Genomic DNA, 19,472 nt, shown 5'->3' with positions numbered 1-19,472 from the left:
CAGATGCCCAAGAGTCACCTGCCCCATCTGTAACACCTACCACGCACAGTGAGCATTTGTAAAGTGCCAAGGGCAGTGCCTGGCACTTGCAGCTTCTATTTATTGAGCATTTACTATTATGAATAAAAGCAATGAACAGAACTGCCCGTGGGGGAGTGAGTGACAGCAGTGAAGGATATCGTAGGCTTGGAGCTAAGGCAGGACTCAGGGTGCGTTATTTTCTCTGTCTCAGCCCATTGAGTGCCTCCACGACAGGATGCTCATCTTCATACAGCGACTTTATATATATATATATTTACATATACACATGTAATAATACAACAGATCTTTGGTTTCTTCTCCCTACTCCTTTTCTCAAACATATACAAAAATATCCTAAGGCTCCTCCCAGCTCAGTGTTTGTGGGCAGCTTTTCACATCTCTGTTCCTCCCTTGCTTGGTCAAAAGCCTGTGGGTACAGCATCCTTCCAGGGTGGGAGGGGGGAGGCAAGAGCTGGCACCCCAGCTAGGCAACCTTGGTGAGCAACTTGGGTGGGGCCCAGAGCCGTGAGGCAAGGGTAGGAGCATGCTATCCCTTCTCTCCACACCCGGATGCCCTCTTGTGTTCCCTCTCACGCTGGAAGGCCCATGGTGAGCCAGGTGAGGTTAGACTCGGGGAGGGTACATCCTCTGCTCTGAAGGGGTCAAGACAGATCCCCTACTCAAAAAGTGCTAGATGGTAGGAGGAATCCAAGGTGGCAGGAAATCTCATCTCCCTTCTCCTCTCATGCCCTCTGCTTTACTGAGAAAGTCCATCCTAGACCTTCCCCTCCCTCCAGTACCCCTTCTCTAGCAGGGGAGCTGAGCTGGGTGGCGGTGGGAGAAAAGGGATGTGCTAGGGATGGGGGAGGGGAGGGGAGAACGGCCCCCCTGCTGGCCACAGCCTAACCCCAACACCTAAATAATTCAAGGGAGCCACACGAGGGGAATGAGGGGGTGCTCAGACCACCCTTCTCTCCAGCTTCCCAATCCCACCAGGCTGGAGAGGTTTTCTCCATCCTAAAGGTAATGGGGAAGAGGGTTAAAGTGCTGCAGAGGAAAGGAGGGGGTCTCTTGGGTGCTGGAGAAGGCTGGCTCTCCACCTGGCCTCTACCCTCAGTCGTTCTCATCAGGCCCTAAGTACTCAAGTTCTGTGCTGGGTTTCACCTCCTGCTCTAAAAGAGAGGGTATCCGGCGGAAGGTAGCCGAGATCTGGTCAAACGTCCGGCCTCGGGTCTCGGGCACTTTTAAGAAGGTGAAGATGAAGAAGCCAAGCAGGAGGACCGCAAATAGAAGGAAGACGTAGGGACCCATGGCCTCCTGGGACAGGTGGAGAAAGAAGGGTTGACAGAGTAGATGGGGGGAGGGGGGTTGGCCTCAGGCAAGTCAGGGTCTAAAGACCTTTCTAGGGAGCTTGGGGTGTGAGTGACTGCAGAAAGCAGGTGGCTCCTGGGCAAGGCAATGGGGAGGACCAGGAATGAGAACTTATGGAGAATTCCGTGAACCCCACTCTCCCTTAGTTTTTTGCCTTCTTTCCCGCCCTGGGTCACTGCGCTCAGAGTAGATTCCCAGGCATTGTAGTACTAATAACAAAGTTTATAATATTACTCCTAGTCTAAGTAAGTTATGCCACTGCTTCTGAGACACCACTGCTACAATCTGATCTAGTACAGCTCCGTCCTCTCCATGGATGCCACTGGAGCAGGTTCTCTCCAGGGCGAAGGGGGTCCACCAAAGGGGCTCATGAGCCAATAGTCTGTGGGCAGGGTGTAAGGTGTCCCTGATGAGAAAGCCAGTGAGTTAGCTGCGAGTTGCCCCCTCTGTCCTAGAGACAGGAGACCTACCGCCACATACTGGAAGCCCATGCCAATGATGAAGTTGCACGTCCAGTTGGAGAAACTGGCCACAGCCACGGCTGCTGGGCGGGGCCCCTGGCTGAAGAGCTCAGCCACGATGAACCAAGGGATGGGGCCAGGGCCAATTTCAAAGAAAGCCACAAAGCCAAAGATGGCCACGATGGAGACGTAGCTCATGGCTGGAACCCGCTCCTGGGGGCCAAGCAGGAAGGGGGCAGGATTCAGGTCAGGTTCTCCTGGATCTCCTTTTGTCCCTGGCCCAGAGAAGAAGTGAAATCTCTCCCTCCCAGCAGCTTGGGATCAGGGAGAGGAGGGTGTGCTGCCACCCTTGGTTAGGACAGGCCCTTAAGCCTGTTCATTCTCTTGGCAGCCCCAAGCCGACTCAGGGCAGGGGTCACATTGGGGTCTCTCAGGTCTTAGTGTGGCCATTGCCCCCTTCGCTCTAAAGCTGGGTCCTGAGGATTTATTGCTCCTGCTGCAGGACCAGGGCTCTCCCGTCTGTTTGTCCAAGCTGTGCTGCACCTTCCTTCCCGAGCAGGCCCAGTGCAACCCGGTCCCTCAGAAGAATAGACCACAGTGCCTGCAAACTCTGGAACCAAGCCCTCAGGGTCCAAGCACATGGGCTGGTGCCAGCCTGAAGGGCATGATGTTAAGGAATGGCCCTGGCCGCTACAAGGCCTCCTGGGGCAGCTCTCACGGGTTGGGCTGCTGGCCCCCTCTCCTTCCCTCAGTCTCACCAGCAGAAGCAGAGCCACAGTCATCAAGATGGCACAGCCACACATTCCCGCCAGGCCCAGGAGGTGGAGAGTCCGGCGCCCAGCCCGCTCCACCAAGAACACCTGTGGGGAGAGTCAGGGCTTGGCTGAAGGGTCCTGAAGGGCACAGGAAGTGGGAGGGAGGGGTGAGTGGGAGGAAGTCAAGAGGATGAGCATTGGGACCCCCCAGGGATATGAAGCCAGTGGTGGGTGGGTAGGTGGGTGAGCAATCCCGAGGTGAGCAGTTACCGAGACCAAGGTGAAAACCGTATTGACCACACCAGCTCCTATGGTGGCATAGGCTGGCTGGCCCACCCCCGCCGCCTCGAAGATGCTGGTTGAATAATAGAAAACCTGGGGAAAAAGAAAAGGGAAGGAGTCAGTGACGTCCCCTCCTCCCCTCCAGCCACACCGAGCCAGATTGGCCCCAAGTTCCAATGCTCGCGCCTGTCTCTCTCTCCTCTTGGGCTCCTGCCCAGCCCTGGCCCTCCCTGGAGGCCATCCACACGTACAGCATTGATGCCCGAGAGCTGCTGGCTCAGCTGCAACACGACTGCAATGATCAGGGGCTGCCGGTGGGTGTGGCTGCCCAGGAGCTGGAGTAGGGACAGTGGCCGTTCCCGCTCCAGCTTCCGCTTCTCCTCCTTCAGCTCAGCCAGGGCTCCAGACACATCAGCCCAGCCTGTTAGACGCTTCAGACCTGAGGGGCGGAGGGGGTCAGGCCTGGGAGAGGAGGGGTACGGTGGGGTGGGAGGAGGACAGGTGTTTGGGATGCAGGGTGGAGATATGGCCCTGGGCTAAACTGCAGGGGGAGCACTCACTCCTCCTGGCAGGGCCCTCCAGGTTCCGGATGATGTAGAGGTAGCGCGGGCTCTCCGGGCAAAAGGGCAGCAGGACCAGCTGCAGGATGGCGGGCAGTACGGTGATGCCCAGGAGCAGTGGCCAAAGCGTGGCAGTGCCTAGCATGGACTCTAAGCCTAAAACCTGTTGGGGAAGGGTGGGAAGGAGGGCAGGCCACTCACCCGGCTAGCCTTGTCCTGGAGTCCCCCCCCGTCCCCACTGCCGCTCCCCAGAACCCCAACCCCAACCCCTGCTCCAATCCCTTATGAGGCTAGGCCCAGTCACCTGGGCGATCAGAATGCCGATAACGATGGCCAGTTGGTTGAGCGTCCCCAAGGCACCCCGCAGGTGAGTGGGGGCAATCTCCCCCACATACATGGGCACCAGCCCTGACGTCAGCCCTGCGTGGACAGAAGAAGAGAGGGCTGAGGGCAGCCCAGGGGAGGTGAAGGAGAGCAGGGCACGAGACAGGGCCGTGGGGCCTGTGGGTACCTGAGTAGGCGCCAATAAGGAACCGTCCGAGAATGAGCATCTCGTACGAGGCAGCGACGTTGGCCAGGCCCATGAGAGCTCCCCCCAGCACCGCCAGGGCGTTGTTGACCAGCATGGCCCTCTTCCTGGCAGGTAGACAGAGAGGGGCCAGGAGGGTTAGGGTACCCCCGCAGTGCCTCCCTTCCTGACCCCCTCCCTGACCCCCCAACCCCATACCTTCCCAGCCACTGAGAGATGATGCCAATGAGGAAGGAGGAGACCATGCCGCCCACAGAAAAGATGGCCACAGAGAGAGCCCAGAGGGTGGTGAGGGTGCCTGGTGGGATGGAGCCCGGTCCCTCGGGCCCCTGCCTCCCCAGCCATGTCTCATTGTAGCTCTGTTCAATCACCTGGGGGAACAGCATAGGTGTGACTCCTTGCAGACTCCACTCACCCTGCTCAAGCACCCCCATCCTGCCAGCTGCAGGCCCCTCACCTTCTGTGGAGCATTGATGACCCCGATGTTGTAGCCAAACTGCAGGGAGCCAAGCACAGCAGAGAAGACGGCAAGGACCAGGGTCCCAGTCACTCGCTGCTGGGGGGGTTCCCCTTCCTGGGCAGGCAGAAGCAGAGAGGTGGCATGTCACAGGGGTTCATGATCTCTTGCCTTCCTTCCAGAGGCTCAGGGCCCAGCCGGAGCCTTAAGATGCTGGGTTCCATCCAATATGTTGGGTGATAGAAACTGGACCATATTAGGAATTGCACAAAGACCTCAATATAAACAGAAGCAGACAAATGCAGAGAGCGCCCAAGTCGTGGAGGAAAAACGGATGCTTGAGTCTAGTTAGAAGATAAACATTTGGGAGACCCTAGGGTTTCAAAATTCCTCTGTGACCTTGGGACAAGCTTGACATTCAGAGACTGGAGTTCAGATTTGTGTGACCTTGGGCAAGTCACTTCCCCACTCTGAACCTAGGTTCCTCCTCTATGAGCTGTGGATGAGGTTGCCTGCCTTGCAGCCAGGCAGTAAAAATGTAGTGAAAACAAAATCAAGAGGAAACAGTATCCCTGACAGTGCTAGCTTTCCAAACTGACAAGCAGATTATCAGCATCTGCCAATGGCTTCTGCCCTCCAGGTTCGGTTCGGGGCGCTCTCAGCCAGCTCCAGGAGGCCCTCAACCGGCCCATCAAGGGCAACTCCCAAAAGGGCAGGGCGGTCATTCCTTCTGGCCTATGGCCCTTGGGGGTGGGGTTGGGTGAGGGGGCTTCTTTAAGTCCAGGCTTCCCTACCCCCACCCCCAAGCTCCTACGAAGAGTATGTATCTGTGGGGGTGGGATGGGGGGTGGAGAGGGGTGGAAGGGGGGGCGGGCGACAGTTTTGCAGAGAGGAGTCATGCCCAGGGGAGGGGGCGGGAAAGTGGTGTGAGGGGCGGTGGCGGTGGTGGCCGCTCTCTGGCAGCACAGACTGTCTCCAAGCGGAAACCTGAGCTGGGGGAGGGGGGGCTGACACTCCCCTCTGCCCATCCACCAACCGTAGGGCCAAGGGAAAGTTCAGTGTCCTGGAGGGTGGCCAGGAGTGGGGGTGGGGGCCCACGGAGAGCCTCCCGTCCTCTAAAAACTGCCCGCGGAGTATGGACAGATGGACAGCTCCTGGAGGGCCAGACCCGCCTGGATCTGCTTTCCCACGCTAGATCGAGGGCAAAGTGTCACCGGTCCTGGCGCAACTCGCGCCGACAATTAAAGAGGGGAACCTTGGGCTCCTAGAACTTCCCTGCGGCCGGTGCCCCGAAACGCACGGTCCCCCAGACCCACTCTGCTTTTTGGTGGGATTGGAATCAGACAATCACAGGTTGTCCAGCCCAGGCAGAAATAGCCAGCTCCCACTCCCTGCGCAACCACAAGGACCACCCCGTATATGACCCCGACCGCGACCCCAGCCGGGGAAAAGCAGGGTCTGCGCCCCCGCCCCGTCCCCCTGTGCTGAAACCTACCTCGGAGCCGATCTGTTGGAAGCCCGATGGCATCTTGTCTTAGGAGTTGCTGGCCCAGAGGCGGCAGTAGACGAGTGCAAGGCGACAGGGTGTTTGTGGCCCCTGCCTAGCGGGCAGAGGACGGGGCCACAGGGGTCCCGGAGAGATGTACGGAGGGCGGGCCCGGCGGGACCCACAGCCACAAGCCAAGGAGCCAGAGAGCAGAGGGGCTCCTGGAGATCTGGCCGAGCCGGCCTGGGGGAACAGACCCAGGAGCCCCAGCCGACTCAACCGGGTCCCCCCACCGCGGGCCACGCCCTTCACAACACCCATTGGCCAGAAGCCCGCCCCCAGAAGACTACGCCCCCTTAAACCCGCGGTTTGGGGTCTGGCACGAGGGAGCCGGGCTGAATCCCAGGCAGCGTGGCCGGCGAAACACGCCACTGGGATTCTCGCCCGCCCAGTACAGGAAGGCCCCGCCCTTATCTGAATTGGCTTAAGCTTCTGAGGCCCCGCCTCCTAGGGTGTATAGGCTCGGCCCATCGACCGCTGGTGGGAACTGGAAAGCCACTTGGAGTCCTCCGCGGCGGGTTTGGACCACGGGGTCGGAAAGGAGGGGTTGGGCCAGGTAGACTTGCCCGGGAGGGAACCCGGACCGCACGAGACAGAGCACGCGGGCCGGCGCGCGGGGTGGGCGCAGAGCAATAGCCCCAAGTAACCCGGAGCGGCTATTTTTAGCTCCTATGCTAAGAGCCGCCAAATGTCAGGTCCCCGGCGTCCCGGCCTGTCCCGGGCGGGGGGAGGTGGAGCCTTAAAGGGCCCGGGACACGCTTCCCAAGCGGGGGTGACCCTGAGAGCCAGGAAATTCCTTTCCTCGTGGGTCCCCTGGCCGGATTCGGGTTGGACGGTCCTGTCTTTCAATGCATCCCTGCTCCGGGCACTGCCTATCCGGCCCCTTCCTACACCCGTCTAACAACCCCTCCCCTCGCGCCCACCAAAGTGTCCTGGGGACGGTCTGAGAGACAGGTGGCTGCGCGGATCAGCCACCAGCCCCGAGGACCCTGAGCCGCCACGCATGTGCCTGATCGCGTGGATGATTTGGACACTCTCCCTGGAGGTAGCTGCTGTCCCGGATCCGCACCTACATCCTGCCCAGTAGAAAAGGGAGAGGAGCGCGACACCCCGGGTGCCGAGAGCTCGCGCTTTCAGTGAAACTGCTATCCGAGCGCGGGGCGCTACTGCCACCTGGAGGGAAAGCTAGGACCAGCACAGCGGAGCGGGTAGGGGTGGTCTCAGGTCCCCGTTCCTCGCTATACACTGTCGCTAAAGCTTCAGTTACACCAACTCTGGCCTTTTCTAGGGCTCCAGATCTGGGTGTCCTGCTCCCGCGCGATGGGGCCCTGGCATGATCAGCATGTCCAAACCCGCTCCTCCTGCTAACTTCCTCCTCCCCATGAATGGTTTCATTAGCCGCCTAGTCACCCTTATCAGAATCCTGGAAGTCAGCTTTTATACCTCCTCACCTGCCTCCCCTTCATCTAATCAGTTGCCAACACTGGCGTTTTGATTTCCTAAACTCTGTCGCATTCATCTGATTTTCAGTTCAGGCTTATATCTTCCTGACTGGTCTGCCTGTTCCTCTTCCCTTACAGGGAAGCTAGAGAACAATAAAAAAAAAAAACCCAACAACAACAATAACTTCCAATCCATTACTCTCCTGCTGAAAACGACACTGACTGGACTCTGGTGCCCCACTGTCAAGTTCAAACCCCTTTAAAGAGTGACCCAAACCTGCCTTTCCTTTCTTACCTCTGCTTCTTCTGCTCTACCTTCTATCCTTTCTCCTCATTTTAGCCAACATCTAACTCCTTCTTGTATCCAGAACTCTGTGCTGTTTCACCCCTGGGTGCCTATGCTTTATTAACCCCACAGTCTGGAATGCCAGATAACTCCTTTTCATCCTTAAAAAGAAAAAAAGCTCAGCCCCTCTGTGAAGCTTTCCTTAGGTCATCATTTCTTTTCCTCTCTGGACTTCAACTTCAAGAGCGGAAGGTCATGTTGTTGACCTCTGTATCCCTAGCACCTTGGCTAGGGGTGCACACTCAGTAAATGCTTGTCGAACATGAATGAAATCAGGATTTGCTACTCATGGCTGAGGGTGGAGACTGGGGAAAAGGAGAGGGAACCATTCAGCTTGATGGTCCTACCAACCTGTCTAAAGGAGTATAGACAAAGAACGGAGGTATGCACTTTAGAGAACCAATCATTTATGAACAGAAAAGAGGAGAGGCAATGATGGAAGCAGAGAGGTAAAGAAGGTAAAAGGAGAAACAGGGATGCTGAAGGTCTGGAAGCTAAGATGGTTAGATGGTGTCCAGATGAAGGGACTGATCTATGGCTTCAAAGATGTTGAGATCCTAAAGGCTGGTATTTTCATACTATAAAGGGAAGGAAGAGGGGAAAGAGCAGAGAAAGGTACCTACAGAAAAAAATGGGAGTTGGAGGGAAATCTGTGTTGGGGCAGAAGAAAGCCAATGTTATAGGTGGAATGCAGGACTGGGCCCAGAGCCTTGGGTTCTGGTTCCGCTACTCTTGGGCAAGGCCCATTCCTGCTTTAGCTCAGATGCTTTGTTTCTTACGCTACTTAGGGACCCTTCTAGGGATCTGAAAGCCAGGGAAAGTAGAGTGAAGGAGAATGTGGCAGGGATAGATATTGGAGAGAGGAAAGTTTAAATAACGTAAGAAAGTGATGAGGAAGTAGAAAATGAGTTATAAAAGGAGTAAGGAGAGAGATGGGAGGAAGAAGGAAAAATGGCAGGAAGGTGGGCTAAGAGTTTGGTTGACAGAGGATAAAAAAGGAAGGTCAGTGTGTGAGAGAGAGCGATGGAAGTGGAAGATTTACATGGGAGCTCTTCGAGTGTGTGTGTGTGTTAATCTTCCATGAACATCCTTGGCCCTTTTGATATCAGAACTAATTGTAGCCCTTCCTAAATTCTGCCTTTTATCATGGGGAGCTGATCCCTGCAGGCTTTTGTTTTCCAGGCTCCTGTGTCCCCATCTTCTGACTGGGTTAGCAGTCAGAAGGTAAGAGAACTGAGGACAGGAGAAAGCCAGAAAATTTCTGCTCCCTCTGTTTTGGCCTCCAGCTCCTGCTCTACAGATCCTCTTTTCTTCCAGCTTCTGGGGAGAGCTCCGGCAATACTATCTCCTCGCTTTGTCCCTTCACTGTATTTTGTTTATATGTTTGCACATCAGGTGAAGAGGATTAAATTAATGACACATTTCTTGGTATATTATCTTCATCCATCTGTGCAAAGCTCTTCCCTCATTTTATTTTTAAAATCATCTTCTTTTATTACCACATTCATTTCTCATTTGTCTTCCCTCAGTAGGCAGTCATTCCAATTATTTGATGTTAATTTTTTTGTTTGCATTTTTGCTAAAAGTGAATTGCTTTGTGTGCAATTTTTTTTTTCTAAAGGGGATTTATTAAGTTATAAGTTACAATTTTAAGGCCGTGAAAATGTCCAACTGAAGGCACCAAAAAGATGTGTGCAATTTCTTAATTCATGTAAATAGTTTCTTGTCATAGATCTCATTCTGATCTTACTTATTTTCAGTAAGCACTTTTTTTGGGGGGGGGTGGGCTTACAGAAATTCATTTAAATGCTTTAAGTCTTACATGCAGAGTATCTATCCAGCTGCCTTTCAAATAGTAAGCACTGTTTTTAAAATTCACTTGTGTTGTATAATTATTAAATCTATTGCTGCCTAATACTCCATGGTATCAAACCGCTGCATGTAAATATATATAAAAATATATATATTTACAAAATTTAAAAATATTTATATATATATATGTAAAACTTCTTTGGGAGCTCTAAGTCTGTGTCTATGTTTATATCTATATTTATATCTCCAGGAGCACAACTGCTGAGTCACAGGGTGTGCAAATGTCTGATTTGACTGAGCACGAGACAGACTGCCCTTTACAATGGCTGTCCCAGTCTCCACTTGATAAGCAGCGCAGGAGGATTCTGCTCCCACCATCTCCTCTCTAACAGTCAGCCTCCACCCAAAGGCAGAAGAGTTAAAAGAATATGGACTCTGGGCTCCACCTGTCAAAGTTGGAGCCCCCACTCTGTTACTTACTAGCTTTGTACCCTTGGGAAAATTACCTAAGCTCTTTGTGCCTGATTTACCCCATTTGTAAAATGAGAAGGGAGATAATAATAGTATCTACATCTAGGGTTTTCATGAGGGCGAATAATATAATACTCATATAAGGCTTAAAATGGATTGGATTGCATAGTTCTGTTTTTTTTTTTTTAACAGTTTATTGAGGTATAATTGTCATACAATAAAATGCACACATATAAAGTTTAATGAGTTTTGGGATATATATACATCCGTGAAACTCTCACCACAATCCAGATAATGAACATATTCAATCAACATCCGCCAAGTTTCCTGATTCCTCTTAGTCATCCGCCCCCTTGGGCTGCCATCCCCTATACCCTAGGCAACCACTGATCTGCTTTCGGTCATTATAAACTAGTTTGCATTTTCTAGAATTTCGTGTAAATGCAGTCATATCGAACGTACTCTTTTCTTTTTGTCTAGTTTCTTTCAATGAGCATAATTATTGTGAGATTCATCTATGTTGTTGCATGTATTAAGAGTTCATATCTTTTTATTTCCGAATAGTACTGTTCCATTGTATGAATACACCACAATTTGTTTATCCATTCACCTGTTGAGAGACATTTGGGTAGTTTCCAAGTTTTTGATTATGACAAATACAGCTGCCAGGAACAGTCATGTAAGGTCTTTGTGTGGAGATGTGCTTTCATTTCTTTGGGGAAATAGCTAGGAGCAGAATGGCTGGATTTTATGGTGGATGTATGTGTAATGTACATCCTAAAGTTTACCTAAAGGAAATTGCCCAACTGTTGGCAGTTGTACCCTTGTACATTCCCATCAGCAGTGTTTGAAGGTTTCTGTTCCACGACAGTTTCACCAGCACTGAGATAGTCAGTTTTTAAAATTTTAGCCAGAATGTACTATATGAGAATTTAATCAAATAAGTGAAAGATTGTCCAGCTTTTTAATTTTTCCAGAATAATAGGTGAAAAGTGATATCTTGCTACCATTTTCTCTGATTCTTTCTGACTTAGAGCACTTGTTAGCACTTTGCCTTTCCTCCTTCTGTAAATTCCCTCCTGGTTTTCTTTCAGACTTGTCTTTTTCGTTGACTGGCGAGATTTTTTAAAAATTATGTCAGTCCCTTATGAGATTTGATCTTTGCAAATATGTTTTCCCATCCTATCATCTGCCTATTTGTTTTTCTGTGGTGAACTTCATTAAATAAAAGTCCTTAATTTGGGTATGATCATAATGACCATTTTTCCCCTTATGGCTTGTGCTTTTGAAAAGTTCTATTTGCTCTTTTCCATTTCTGTGCCACACAAATATTCTCCTGTATTTTCTCTGGGGTAACTTAATAGTTTTACTTTTTCACTTTTAGCAAACTTTTTAATCCATCTAGAGTTCATCCTTATTTTGGATGTTAGGAATGCAATCTGTTTTTCTTTTTAGTGAGCCACATTTACCATATATAAAATTCTAACATATACATGTCTGTCTCTGAGCTTGAATTCTGTTCCATTGGTTGGTTCGACGATTTTTGCACTAATACTACACTGGGGCTTCTGTTAGTTTGTTTTCTTTTTCACAATGCTTTGTAGTAAATTTAAATTTTGGAAAGGGCACAGCCCCTCTCATCACTCTTCCTTTTCAAAGTTAACTTAACTATTTGTGAACTTTCATTGTTTCATACAAATTTGGCAGTACATTTATAAAGATCTTTAAACAAAAAATCAGTTGGATTTTTTATTGGTAATATACTGAATTATAAATTGTTCTGTAGACAGTTGATATTTTTATATAGGTCCTTTCATTCAAGAGCATGGACTATTTCACTATTTATTCAGACCACCTTTATTAGACAACATTTTTTTCAACTGAGGTCTTACAAATACTTGGTTAATTCCTAGATGTTTTCTAGTTCTTGTTCATGATGCAAACTGAATGCTGTTTTTAAGTTACATTTACTAAATAGTTATTGATCTTGTATATAGTAGCCTTGCTATCACCCTTGCTGGTTCCAGTAGTCTTTCTGTTGATTCTACTGGTTTTTCTAAATAGATGATTATAGCACTGCAGATAGTGTTTTATTTTTTCCCTTCCAGTCTTTGCACTTATTTCTTTTACTTCCTTGTAGCAAGAGTCAGGACTTTGTCAAGCCAGAATGGTAACAGTGGGCATTTTTGTCTTTTCACCATAAAAGGTATAGGTCTAAAATATCTTCATTAACTATAAGAAGTTCTTTCCTACTCTTTATTTGCTAAGGGAGTTCTTATCATAAGTAGATGTTGAATCTTATCAAATTCTTTTTTAAAAATATCGATTGAGGCGGGCCGCGGTGGCTCAGCGGGCAAAGTGCTTGCCTGCTATGCCGGAGGACCTCGGTTCGATTCCCGGCCCCAGCCCATGTAACAAAAACGGAGAAACAGAATACAATAAAACAAGAAAATGTTTAAAAATGTTTCCCTTTCTTCCTTCCTTCCTTCCTTCTCTCTGTCTTTCCTTTAAAAAAAAAAAAAAAAAAAAAAAAATATCGATTGATTTTTTTTCTTCAGTCTATTAATGTGGTGAATTAGACTGATAAATTTTCTACCATTGAAACACTTCTGCATTCCTAGGAGAAACCATCCCTGTTTCTGATGAATTACTCATTAAATACACTTTTAAATTTGGTTAAGTAACATTTTATTAAGGATTTTTGCATCTGCATTCATGGATGAAATGGGTCTATAGTGTTTTTTCTTAATTATCCTTAACTGAATTCAGAGGCAAGATTTTTTCTCGATTTTTATGAAATTTCCTCTATTTCATAAAATAGGCTGGTCGCTTTTTGCACCCCTTTTTCACATCTCAACTGTTTGTTCCAGAATGAATCACAAGAAATAATCTGGCCCAGCTTCTGGTTCCTAAGCAGGCAAAATACTGTCACTCCTGTTTTACAGGTGAGACAATTGAGGCCCAAGAATAAGGCCTTCACGAGGTGGAATTTACAACCCAGAATATTCTATCTGCTTTGGTCTGGCCAGTATAATAATCAGTAGCCAGTAGTTTTAAAATAATATTGCATAGGATGCGCAGGTGGGTGAGTGGTAGAATGCTCACCTTCCATGCGGGAGACCCGGGTTCGATTCCCTTACCATGCATTAAAAAAATATATATATATATATGGAATAAAAATAAATAATAGGGGGAACAAATGTTAAAATAGATTTAGTTTAAAATGCTAGTGATCAATGAGAGGTATCAGTAAGGGGTATGGCCTGTAAAATTTTTTTTTTTCTGTTTGTTATATTTTTCTGTTGTCTTTTTATTTCTTTTTCTGAATTGATGCTAATGTTCTGGAAAATGATCATGATGATGAATATGCAACTATGTGATGATATTGTGAATTGCTGAGTGTATGTGTTGGGAATGTTTGTTTCTTGTAATTTTTTTTAATTAATAAAAAATTTAAAAAATTAAAAAAAATACTGCATAATGTTAAAATAATGCTGCAAATGTTTCTTGAAGATGATTGTATAATGATATAGCTTTCGCAGTGTAACAGAGTGATTGTGAAAATCTTGTGTCTGAGGCTCCTTTTATCTTCAGTACGGACAGATGAGTCAAACATAAGATTAAAAATAAATAAATAATGGGGGAACAAAATATATATATATATATATATATATAGGGAAAAAAAATAACGTGGCAAATTTGGCAGTTTCCTAATTTGCAGACAGATCGTTGTTCCCAAAAAGTCCATTTATTTTTCAGTTTTTCAGAACCTAGAACCCATTTTCCCATGGAAAACAAGTAAATTGACTGGTCCCAGATTATGTTGCTTAACTCATAGTATCATTGCCCACCACCCTTACACCACGGTGTACTTCCTCTAATCTTCCCGCCATCTTTGATCTTCCAAACTCTTCCACGGTGGCCTCTAAACTAAAGGTCTGTCATCAGCCCTCTATGCTTAGCCTCTTCTGAAGATTCCTTTCTCAGACTTTACTGAAACCTGGCTGTTTAAAGGATCCACACTTCCCGGCAAGCCCACTTTATTGAGGCTTGTTTTAAAGCCTCCGGGTCTGAAAACTATTCTTTCTTCATCCTTCAAAAGCCCCTGCTCCTTTGACATTCATTTCTTGAAGTATATCCCCTGCTATCTCTGAGTTGCTCACTCAGTTATGTTCATTAGAACTGTAGCACCAGACAATTTTGTGATTAGCACCGTGGACTTCAAAATCCAACAGGGCGATTCATCTAATTTTAGTCTCTCAGCTCTTTCGTCTCAGCTGCAATAATGAGATGCATTATTGCTCCTTGTACCCAACTGCTTACCTGAATGCTACCAGAGCAAAAAATCGGCACCGATGCTGACTGTTCCCATTTTAAATCAGTGGTTCTCAAGTCGGAGAGTTTTTACCTCCTCCCTTCCCCAGGGACATTTGGCAATGTCTGGAGACATTTTTGAATGCCATGCTGGGGAGGGGTTTTCTACTGCTACCTAATGGATACAAGCCAGGGATGCTGCTAAATATCCTATAATGCACAGGACAGTTCCCTACAACAAAGGAATTATCTGGCCCCAAATAATAATTCTGAGGCTGAACAATTCTTTTTCTTTCTTTCTTTTTTTTTTTTTTTTGCGTAGGCAGGCACCGGGAATCGAACCCAGGTCTCAGGCATGGCAGGTGAGAACTTTGTTACTGTGCCACCATCACCCGCCCAAGGCTGAACAATCCTGCTTTCAATTAATGACTAGTCTCAAAGGAATCAATCAACATGGGACCTTTGCACTTTCTTTTTCCTCTGCCTATGACATGGTTCCCTCATGACTGGTTCAACAGGCATCTCCTTGGAAATATACCTGGCCTCATCACATTCCCATTTTATTGCCTTTGAAACACTCATGTTACACGTTTAAGACTTCATTGCCTGGTTCTTCCCTTTAGCATATAAGCTACATGACAGCAATGTCTTTATCTGTTTTGTCCACAGATGTGTCCCTAATGTGATGTCCAGCATGCTACAGACACTCAGAAGATAGTTGTTGAACAAATGAATCAAAATATTGTTTCTTTTAATTAATTCATTCAACAAATATATATATATTTATTTATTTATTTTGCATGGACAGGCACCGGGAATCGAACCCAGGTCTCTAGCATGGCAAGTGAGAATTCTGCCACTGACCCACCATCGCACCACCTCGACATTTATTGGTGAGAAAATCCAGACTCATCACTCTGTTGGGATTTACGGTACATTAGAAAACCAACATGGAATAAAAAACCACACAGTGTAGTTTCAAGCTGTGAAGGAACTTGGAAAGAAAAGCTGTGAGAACATTCAGCAGGTGACTTGACTGAGTCTGAGTCTGGGGTGGGGTGGTCAGCCGTCCTAGAAGTGATATTTGAGCTGAGAGTTGACGGATGAGTCGGTTAGCTGAGTGGTTGGGGGTGGATGGAGAAGTGCGTCCAAGCATAGAGGACAGAGTGTGCAAAGGCACATTGGTGGGAAAGAACGTGGTGTGTTTCAGGAACAGAGAGAAGGCCACTTTGGCTGGAGCACAGAGAACCTGGAAAGCGAAGAGTATGGCATCTACTTGCCAAAGCCAGTGGAGTAATAGGAGCTAAAGGATGCCATTGAGAGATCAAAAAAAAAAAAACAAAAACAAAAACAAAAACCCAGAAACAAAACTCATCATTAATAAAAAAAAACAATAAAAACAAATATTAAAGTGTTCATTAAAGTCTGAATTTTATAGAAAAGTGGATACATGAGCTTAGCATGGGAGGGCCGTTTGATATGTTTATTGAATAAATGAAGGGAAGATTTCAGGAGAAATTTTCTAAAGGGAGGAACAATGGTGGGAAATATGAGCGAGCTAAAGTTAAAAAAGGGAGAAAGGAAAATTAAAGGGGAGAGAGACAGGCCAAGACAGGTGTGTGAGAGTCTGAGAGGGGTGAGGAGTTGGAGGAGAGGTCGATTGGAAGGAAACCAGTACGTACATAGGAAGATGAAAAGAAGGACTCATTGGTGATGCTGGGCTCCGGGGGGGGGGGGGGGGGTTGGAGATGGGACACAAAGGTAGGCTAACAGAGATAGGAGCAGAAGAGGCAGGAATGGAGAGATGATGAGCTAAAGGAAGAACGAGCTGATGGGGATGCTTAGAAGAGTCGTCTGGGGGAAGGACGGGGCAATAGCTTAGGGACAATGAGAGAAAGAACAGAGTGTAAGGTGGAAGTCTGGGGGCTGCCCCATAGTGCAGATGTTGGGGAGGACATGGCCATAAGGGAATGGGACAGTGTACACAAGTAGGCAGGTCCAGGTTCACACTGAAGGAAAGAGGAAGGGTTGGGGGGAGGGGCAGGTTTAGAAAAACTCAAGGGAAGTGAATGATGTGTGTGGCCAAGACTGCCACCTAAACCTTACTCTGTGCAGACTCTCTCCAACATGGGTCCTCCCTTCTGCTAGAAGGAATCTTTAATCCTGTAGGGGATGGTAACAGGCCCAGAGGTGGGGCAAGAGTGTTGTCCGGAATAGGGGGCTGGAAAGATGGGGAATGTTTGGTACCATGGCCAGACCAGTGTCTGTTGGAAGGTGGCAGGAACCCAGGGGAGCTGTGTGGGAGGTGGCTGTGGGAGCGGAGACCCCAAAGATGCCTGCTGAGGCAGGGAGTTCCAAGGGATCCGGGCCTGGGTCCCCTGAAACAAAGACTGTCTATGAGAGGAGAGTGAAGAAAAAGGAGAAGAGCAGGTGGAGACCAAGGTAGGGCAGGACAAAGAATACTTGGAGCAGAAACCGGGCGTCCCGCGGGAGAGGGCGGAGCCGAGGTTGACCTGGGGCTTCCCGCGGCCCTGGCTCCGCAGCGTCCCAGGTGCACCTGTAGGAGAGAGAGGGGAAGGGGCGTGCAGGTCCCCGAGGAAAGTCCAGTCCGGAGGGGCTGACTCTGAGCCTGGGATCCGGAGAAGCCCCCGCCTCCCCACCTGCGGTCGAAGCCCGGCAAGTGAAGGGGCGTGACCCTGGTGCGCTCAGGTTTCTTCCTCTTCACCTAGGCGAGGAGGGGTAGGGGCCAGGACTTCCGGTTCAGGTGAGTGTCCCTTCGGTGACGTCAGGTCACCCTCGGCCACCCCTCCGGTCCCGCCTCCCCCCTCGGGCGCGGCCCCGACGCCCTACATATACTCAGGTGCACCTGGCCGCCGGCACCTGCCCGCCCGCCGCAGAGGAGCCTCTTGGCGGTCCGCAGCCTCCGGGCGACACCCAGGACCGCGCCCAGACGTCTCTCCACCTTTTGTTTGAATAGGGTCGCGGGGACCGCGCGCCCAGAGAGCCGGAGAGAACCGCTTTGGTTCGGAACCAGTCCTCCCGGAGTCACCTGTGCCTTCTGCTGAGACACTTGTCCCGCCCGAGCGATCGCCTTGTGTTTACTTTGGGGTGGCAAGAGGATTTGCAGCCACCCGACCACAAGCTTTTCTTTTTTTTTCCTCTTTGAGCGACTTCAAAGTCTAACCCAAGTTGCTTTTTTGAGGTGTCGCCCCCCAGGTTTTGTTTGTTTACTGCAGGGTCGCCCGCCCCGTGCCCGAGTCTTTCGTGAGGGCGGAAATGGCCAATTCGGGCCTGCAGCTGCTGGGCTTCTCCATGGCGCTGCTGGGCTGGGTGGCCCTGCTGGCCTGCACGGCCATCCCGCAGTGGCAGATGAGCACCTATGCAGGCGAAAACATCATCACGGCCCAGGCCCAGTACAAGGGGCTGTGGATGGCCTGCGTCACGCAGAGCACGGGCTTGATAAGCTGCAAAATGTACGAGTCGGTGCTCTCCCTGCCGGGTAAGGCCGCGGGACCGACGGGGCGGGTGGGTGCCAGCGCCCTGGGTGGCCGGGGAGCAGAGGGCGGTGGGGATGGGGACAGCGGAAGCGGGAGCGGCCGGGGACGGGCTGCGGGGCTGGACCGGAGCAGCCCGGGGGTCACGGCGGCCAGCACCCGTCCTCCGCCGCCGGCCCCTCGGCGGCCCACCCCGCCGCCAGGCCAGGGTCTCCCCGCCCCCGCCGCCTCGGGCAGGTCACGGCCCCACCGCCTCCCGCCCTCTTCTCTCCGACGAAAGGGGTCCGGTGCCCGAGGCCTGGGCCCGGGCCGAGGGCCGAGGAGCCGCGCTGCCTGCCAGACGCGGGCGGCCGCCTGCGGCCTCTAATCTTATCGGCTGATTAGGCGAAGCCACAACCCGTGGCCTCCGGAGCGGGGTCAAAGCTGGGCCGCGGGCCGGGATGTGCGGCCGGTGCCCGTGCTCGGGCCCAACTTCGGCTTCTCTTCGCTGCCCCCTTATACCCTTCCCCCTTCCCCGGGCGGTTTCATCGAAACCCTGGCGCCCCGGGCGGGTCCCTGGGCAGGGAGAGGGCGGGGCGGGAGCGGGGAGGCCGTGGTGTCGCGGGCGGGGGACGGGATCCAGCCGGCTCCGACCCAGGCGGGCGGCAAAACGGAGGTTGAGGGGTTAGTGGGCGCGCAGGCCGGAGCGGTCTGCCTTCCCAACCATCACGGCGTCCCTCCGCATTCCCCGTAGCGGCCTTGCAAGCCACGCGAGCCCTAATGGTGGTCTCCCTGGTGCTGGGCTTCCTGGCCATGTTGGTGGCCACGATGGGCATGAAGTGCACTCGCTGTGCGGGAGACGACAAAGTGAAGAAGGCCCGTATAGCCATGACTGGAGGCATCATTTTCATCGTAGCAGGTGGGCCGCAGGGCCGGGGCAGGGCTGAGGACACTCCTGAGCACACTCTGAAGGAGCGAGGGTGGGCAAGGTGCCAGGTTGGGGGCTCACAATCTCAACCCCTTTTCTCCCAGGTCTGGCTGCCCTGATAGCTTGTTCCTGGTATGGCCATAAGATTATCACAGACTTCTATGACCCCTTTGTCCCCGTGAATTCTAAGTAAGTCTGGGAGCCCTGCCTCCTTAGGGGACAGGTCTGGGGTCCTGGGATGACAGGAGGGCATGGCACAGCTTCTCACCCCAATCCCCTCTCTCCACAGGTATGAATTTGGTTCCGCCATCTTTATTGGCTGGGCAGGGTCTGCTCTAGTCCTCCTGGGGGGCGCACTGCTCTCTTGCTCTTGTCCCAAGAGTGAGCACAAAGCTTCGTACCACTCACCCCGCTCCTACCCTAAGCCCAACTCTGCCAAGGAGTATGTGTGAGCTGGGATCCTCTTGCCCCAGCCTGTGGGCAAGGTGTGGGGCGAAGCCGTCTGGTCACTCCAGCTCTGCACACAATGTACAGTTCTCTGAGGGGGGGGGGGGACAAAAAGAGGGGAGAGTGTGCTTTTTTGTACAATAATAAAAAAAATGTTTTGGAAAGTAGGCTTATTTTTTTTCCCTAGAGGGTCTTGGCTTTCTTCTGGTCCAGATCATTGAACCAAAAGTGCAGGTACTTCAACTCAGCCCAAAAAA

At 50.5% G+C, this 19,472-nt stretch overlaps 2 protein-coding genes and 1 long non-coding RNA gene across 3 annotated transcripts; 2 read left to right on the top strand and 1 right to left on the bottom strand.

Annotated features, from left to right (window-relative positions):
• Positions 1-265: 265 nt before the first annotated feature.
• On the bottom strand, positions 266-6,375 carry SLC2A4 (solute carrier family 2 member 4). The gene is made up of 11 exons (XM_077165758.1): positions 5,932-6,375; positions 4,437-4,553; positions 4,178-4,350; positions 3,962-4,086; positions 3,755-3,870; positions 3,451-3,613; positions 3,142-3,329; positions 2,879-2,983; positions 2,612-2,713; positions 1,863-2,066; positions 266-1,338 (listed from the first exon to the last, which is right to left on the bottom strand). Exons 1-11 carry the CDS (start codon positions 5,962-5,964, stop codon positions 1,135-1,137), a joined length of 1,530 nt encoding a protein of 509 aa, XP_077021873.1. The 5' UTR covers positions 5,965-6,375; the 3' UTR covers positions 266-1,134.
• Positions 6,376-6,448: 73 nt separating this feature from the next.
• LOC143688143 (uncharacterized) lies at positions 6,449-15,859 on the top strand. The gene is made up of 4 exons (XR_013177847.1): positions 6,449-6,538; positions 14,690-14,729; positions 15,176-15,260; positions 15,578-15,859. It is a non-coding gene; the product is annotated as an uncharacterized LOC143688143 (long non-coding RNA).
• A 1,336-nt stretch (positions 15,860-17,195) lies between these two features.
• On the top strand, positions 17,196-19,379 carry CLDN7 (claudin 7). The gene is made up of 4 exons (XM_077165743.1): positions 17,196-17,866; positions 18,595-18,759; positions 18,873-18,957; positions 19,058-19,379. The coding sequence occupies exons 1-4, from the start codon at positions 17,644-17,646 to the stop codon at positions 19,218-19,220; spliced, it is 636 nt and encodes a 211-aa protein (XP_077021858.1). The 5' UTR covers positions 17,196-17,643; the 3' UTR covers positions 19,221-19,379.
• The last annotated feature ends 93 nt before the right edge of the window (positions 19,380-19,472 follow it).

This window comes from Tamandua tetradactyla, chromosome 6 (assembly GCF_023851605.1).
Source record: "Tamandua tetradactyla isolate mTamTet1 chromosome 6, mTamTet1.pri, whole genome shotgun sequence".
Classification (NCBI taxonomy): domain Eukaryota; kingdom Metazoa; phylum Chordata; class Mammalia; order Pilosa; family Myrmecophagidae; genus Tamandua; species Tamandua tetradactyla.
The sequence above is the reverse complement of the archived record's forward strand: the minus strand, read 5'-3'. Positions and strand labels throughout refer to the sequence as shown.

Excerpts from the sequence above, each read along its gene's own strand:
- SLC2A4 (XM_077165758.1), bottom strand. The coding sequence starts at position 5,964 with ATGCCATCGGGCTTCCAACAGATCGGCTCCGAG. Across the intron at positions 3,871-3,961 it reads CCTTATTGGCGCCTACTCAG|GGCTGACGTCAGGGCTGGTG; the intron begins GTACCCACAGGC and ends CTGTCCACGCAG. Across the intron at positions 3,614-3,754 it reads TCGGCATTCTGATCGCCCAG|GTTTTAGGCTTAGAGTCCAT; the intron begins GTGACTGGGCCT and ends CTTCCCCAACAG.
- CLDN7 (XM_077165743.1), top strand. The coding sequence starts at position 17,644 with ATGGCCAATTCGGGCCTGCAGCTGCTGGGCTTCTCCATGGCGCTGCTG. Across the intron at positions 17,867-18,594 it reads GTCGGTGCTCTCCCTGCCGG|CGGCCTTGCAAGCCACGCGA; the intron begins GTAAGGCCGCGG and ends CATTCCCCGTAG. Across the intron at positions 18,958-19,057 it reads TTTGTCCCCGTGAATTCTAA|GTATGAATTTGGTTCCGCCA; the intron begins GTAAGTCTGGGA and ends CTCTCTCCACAG.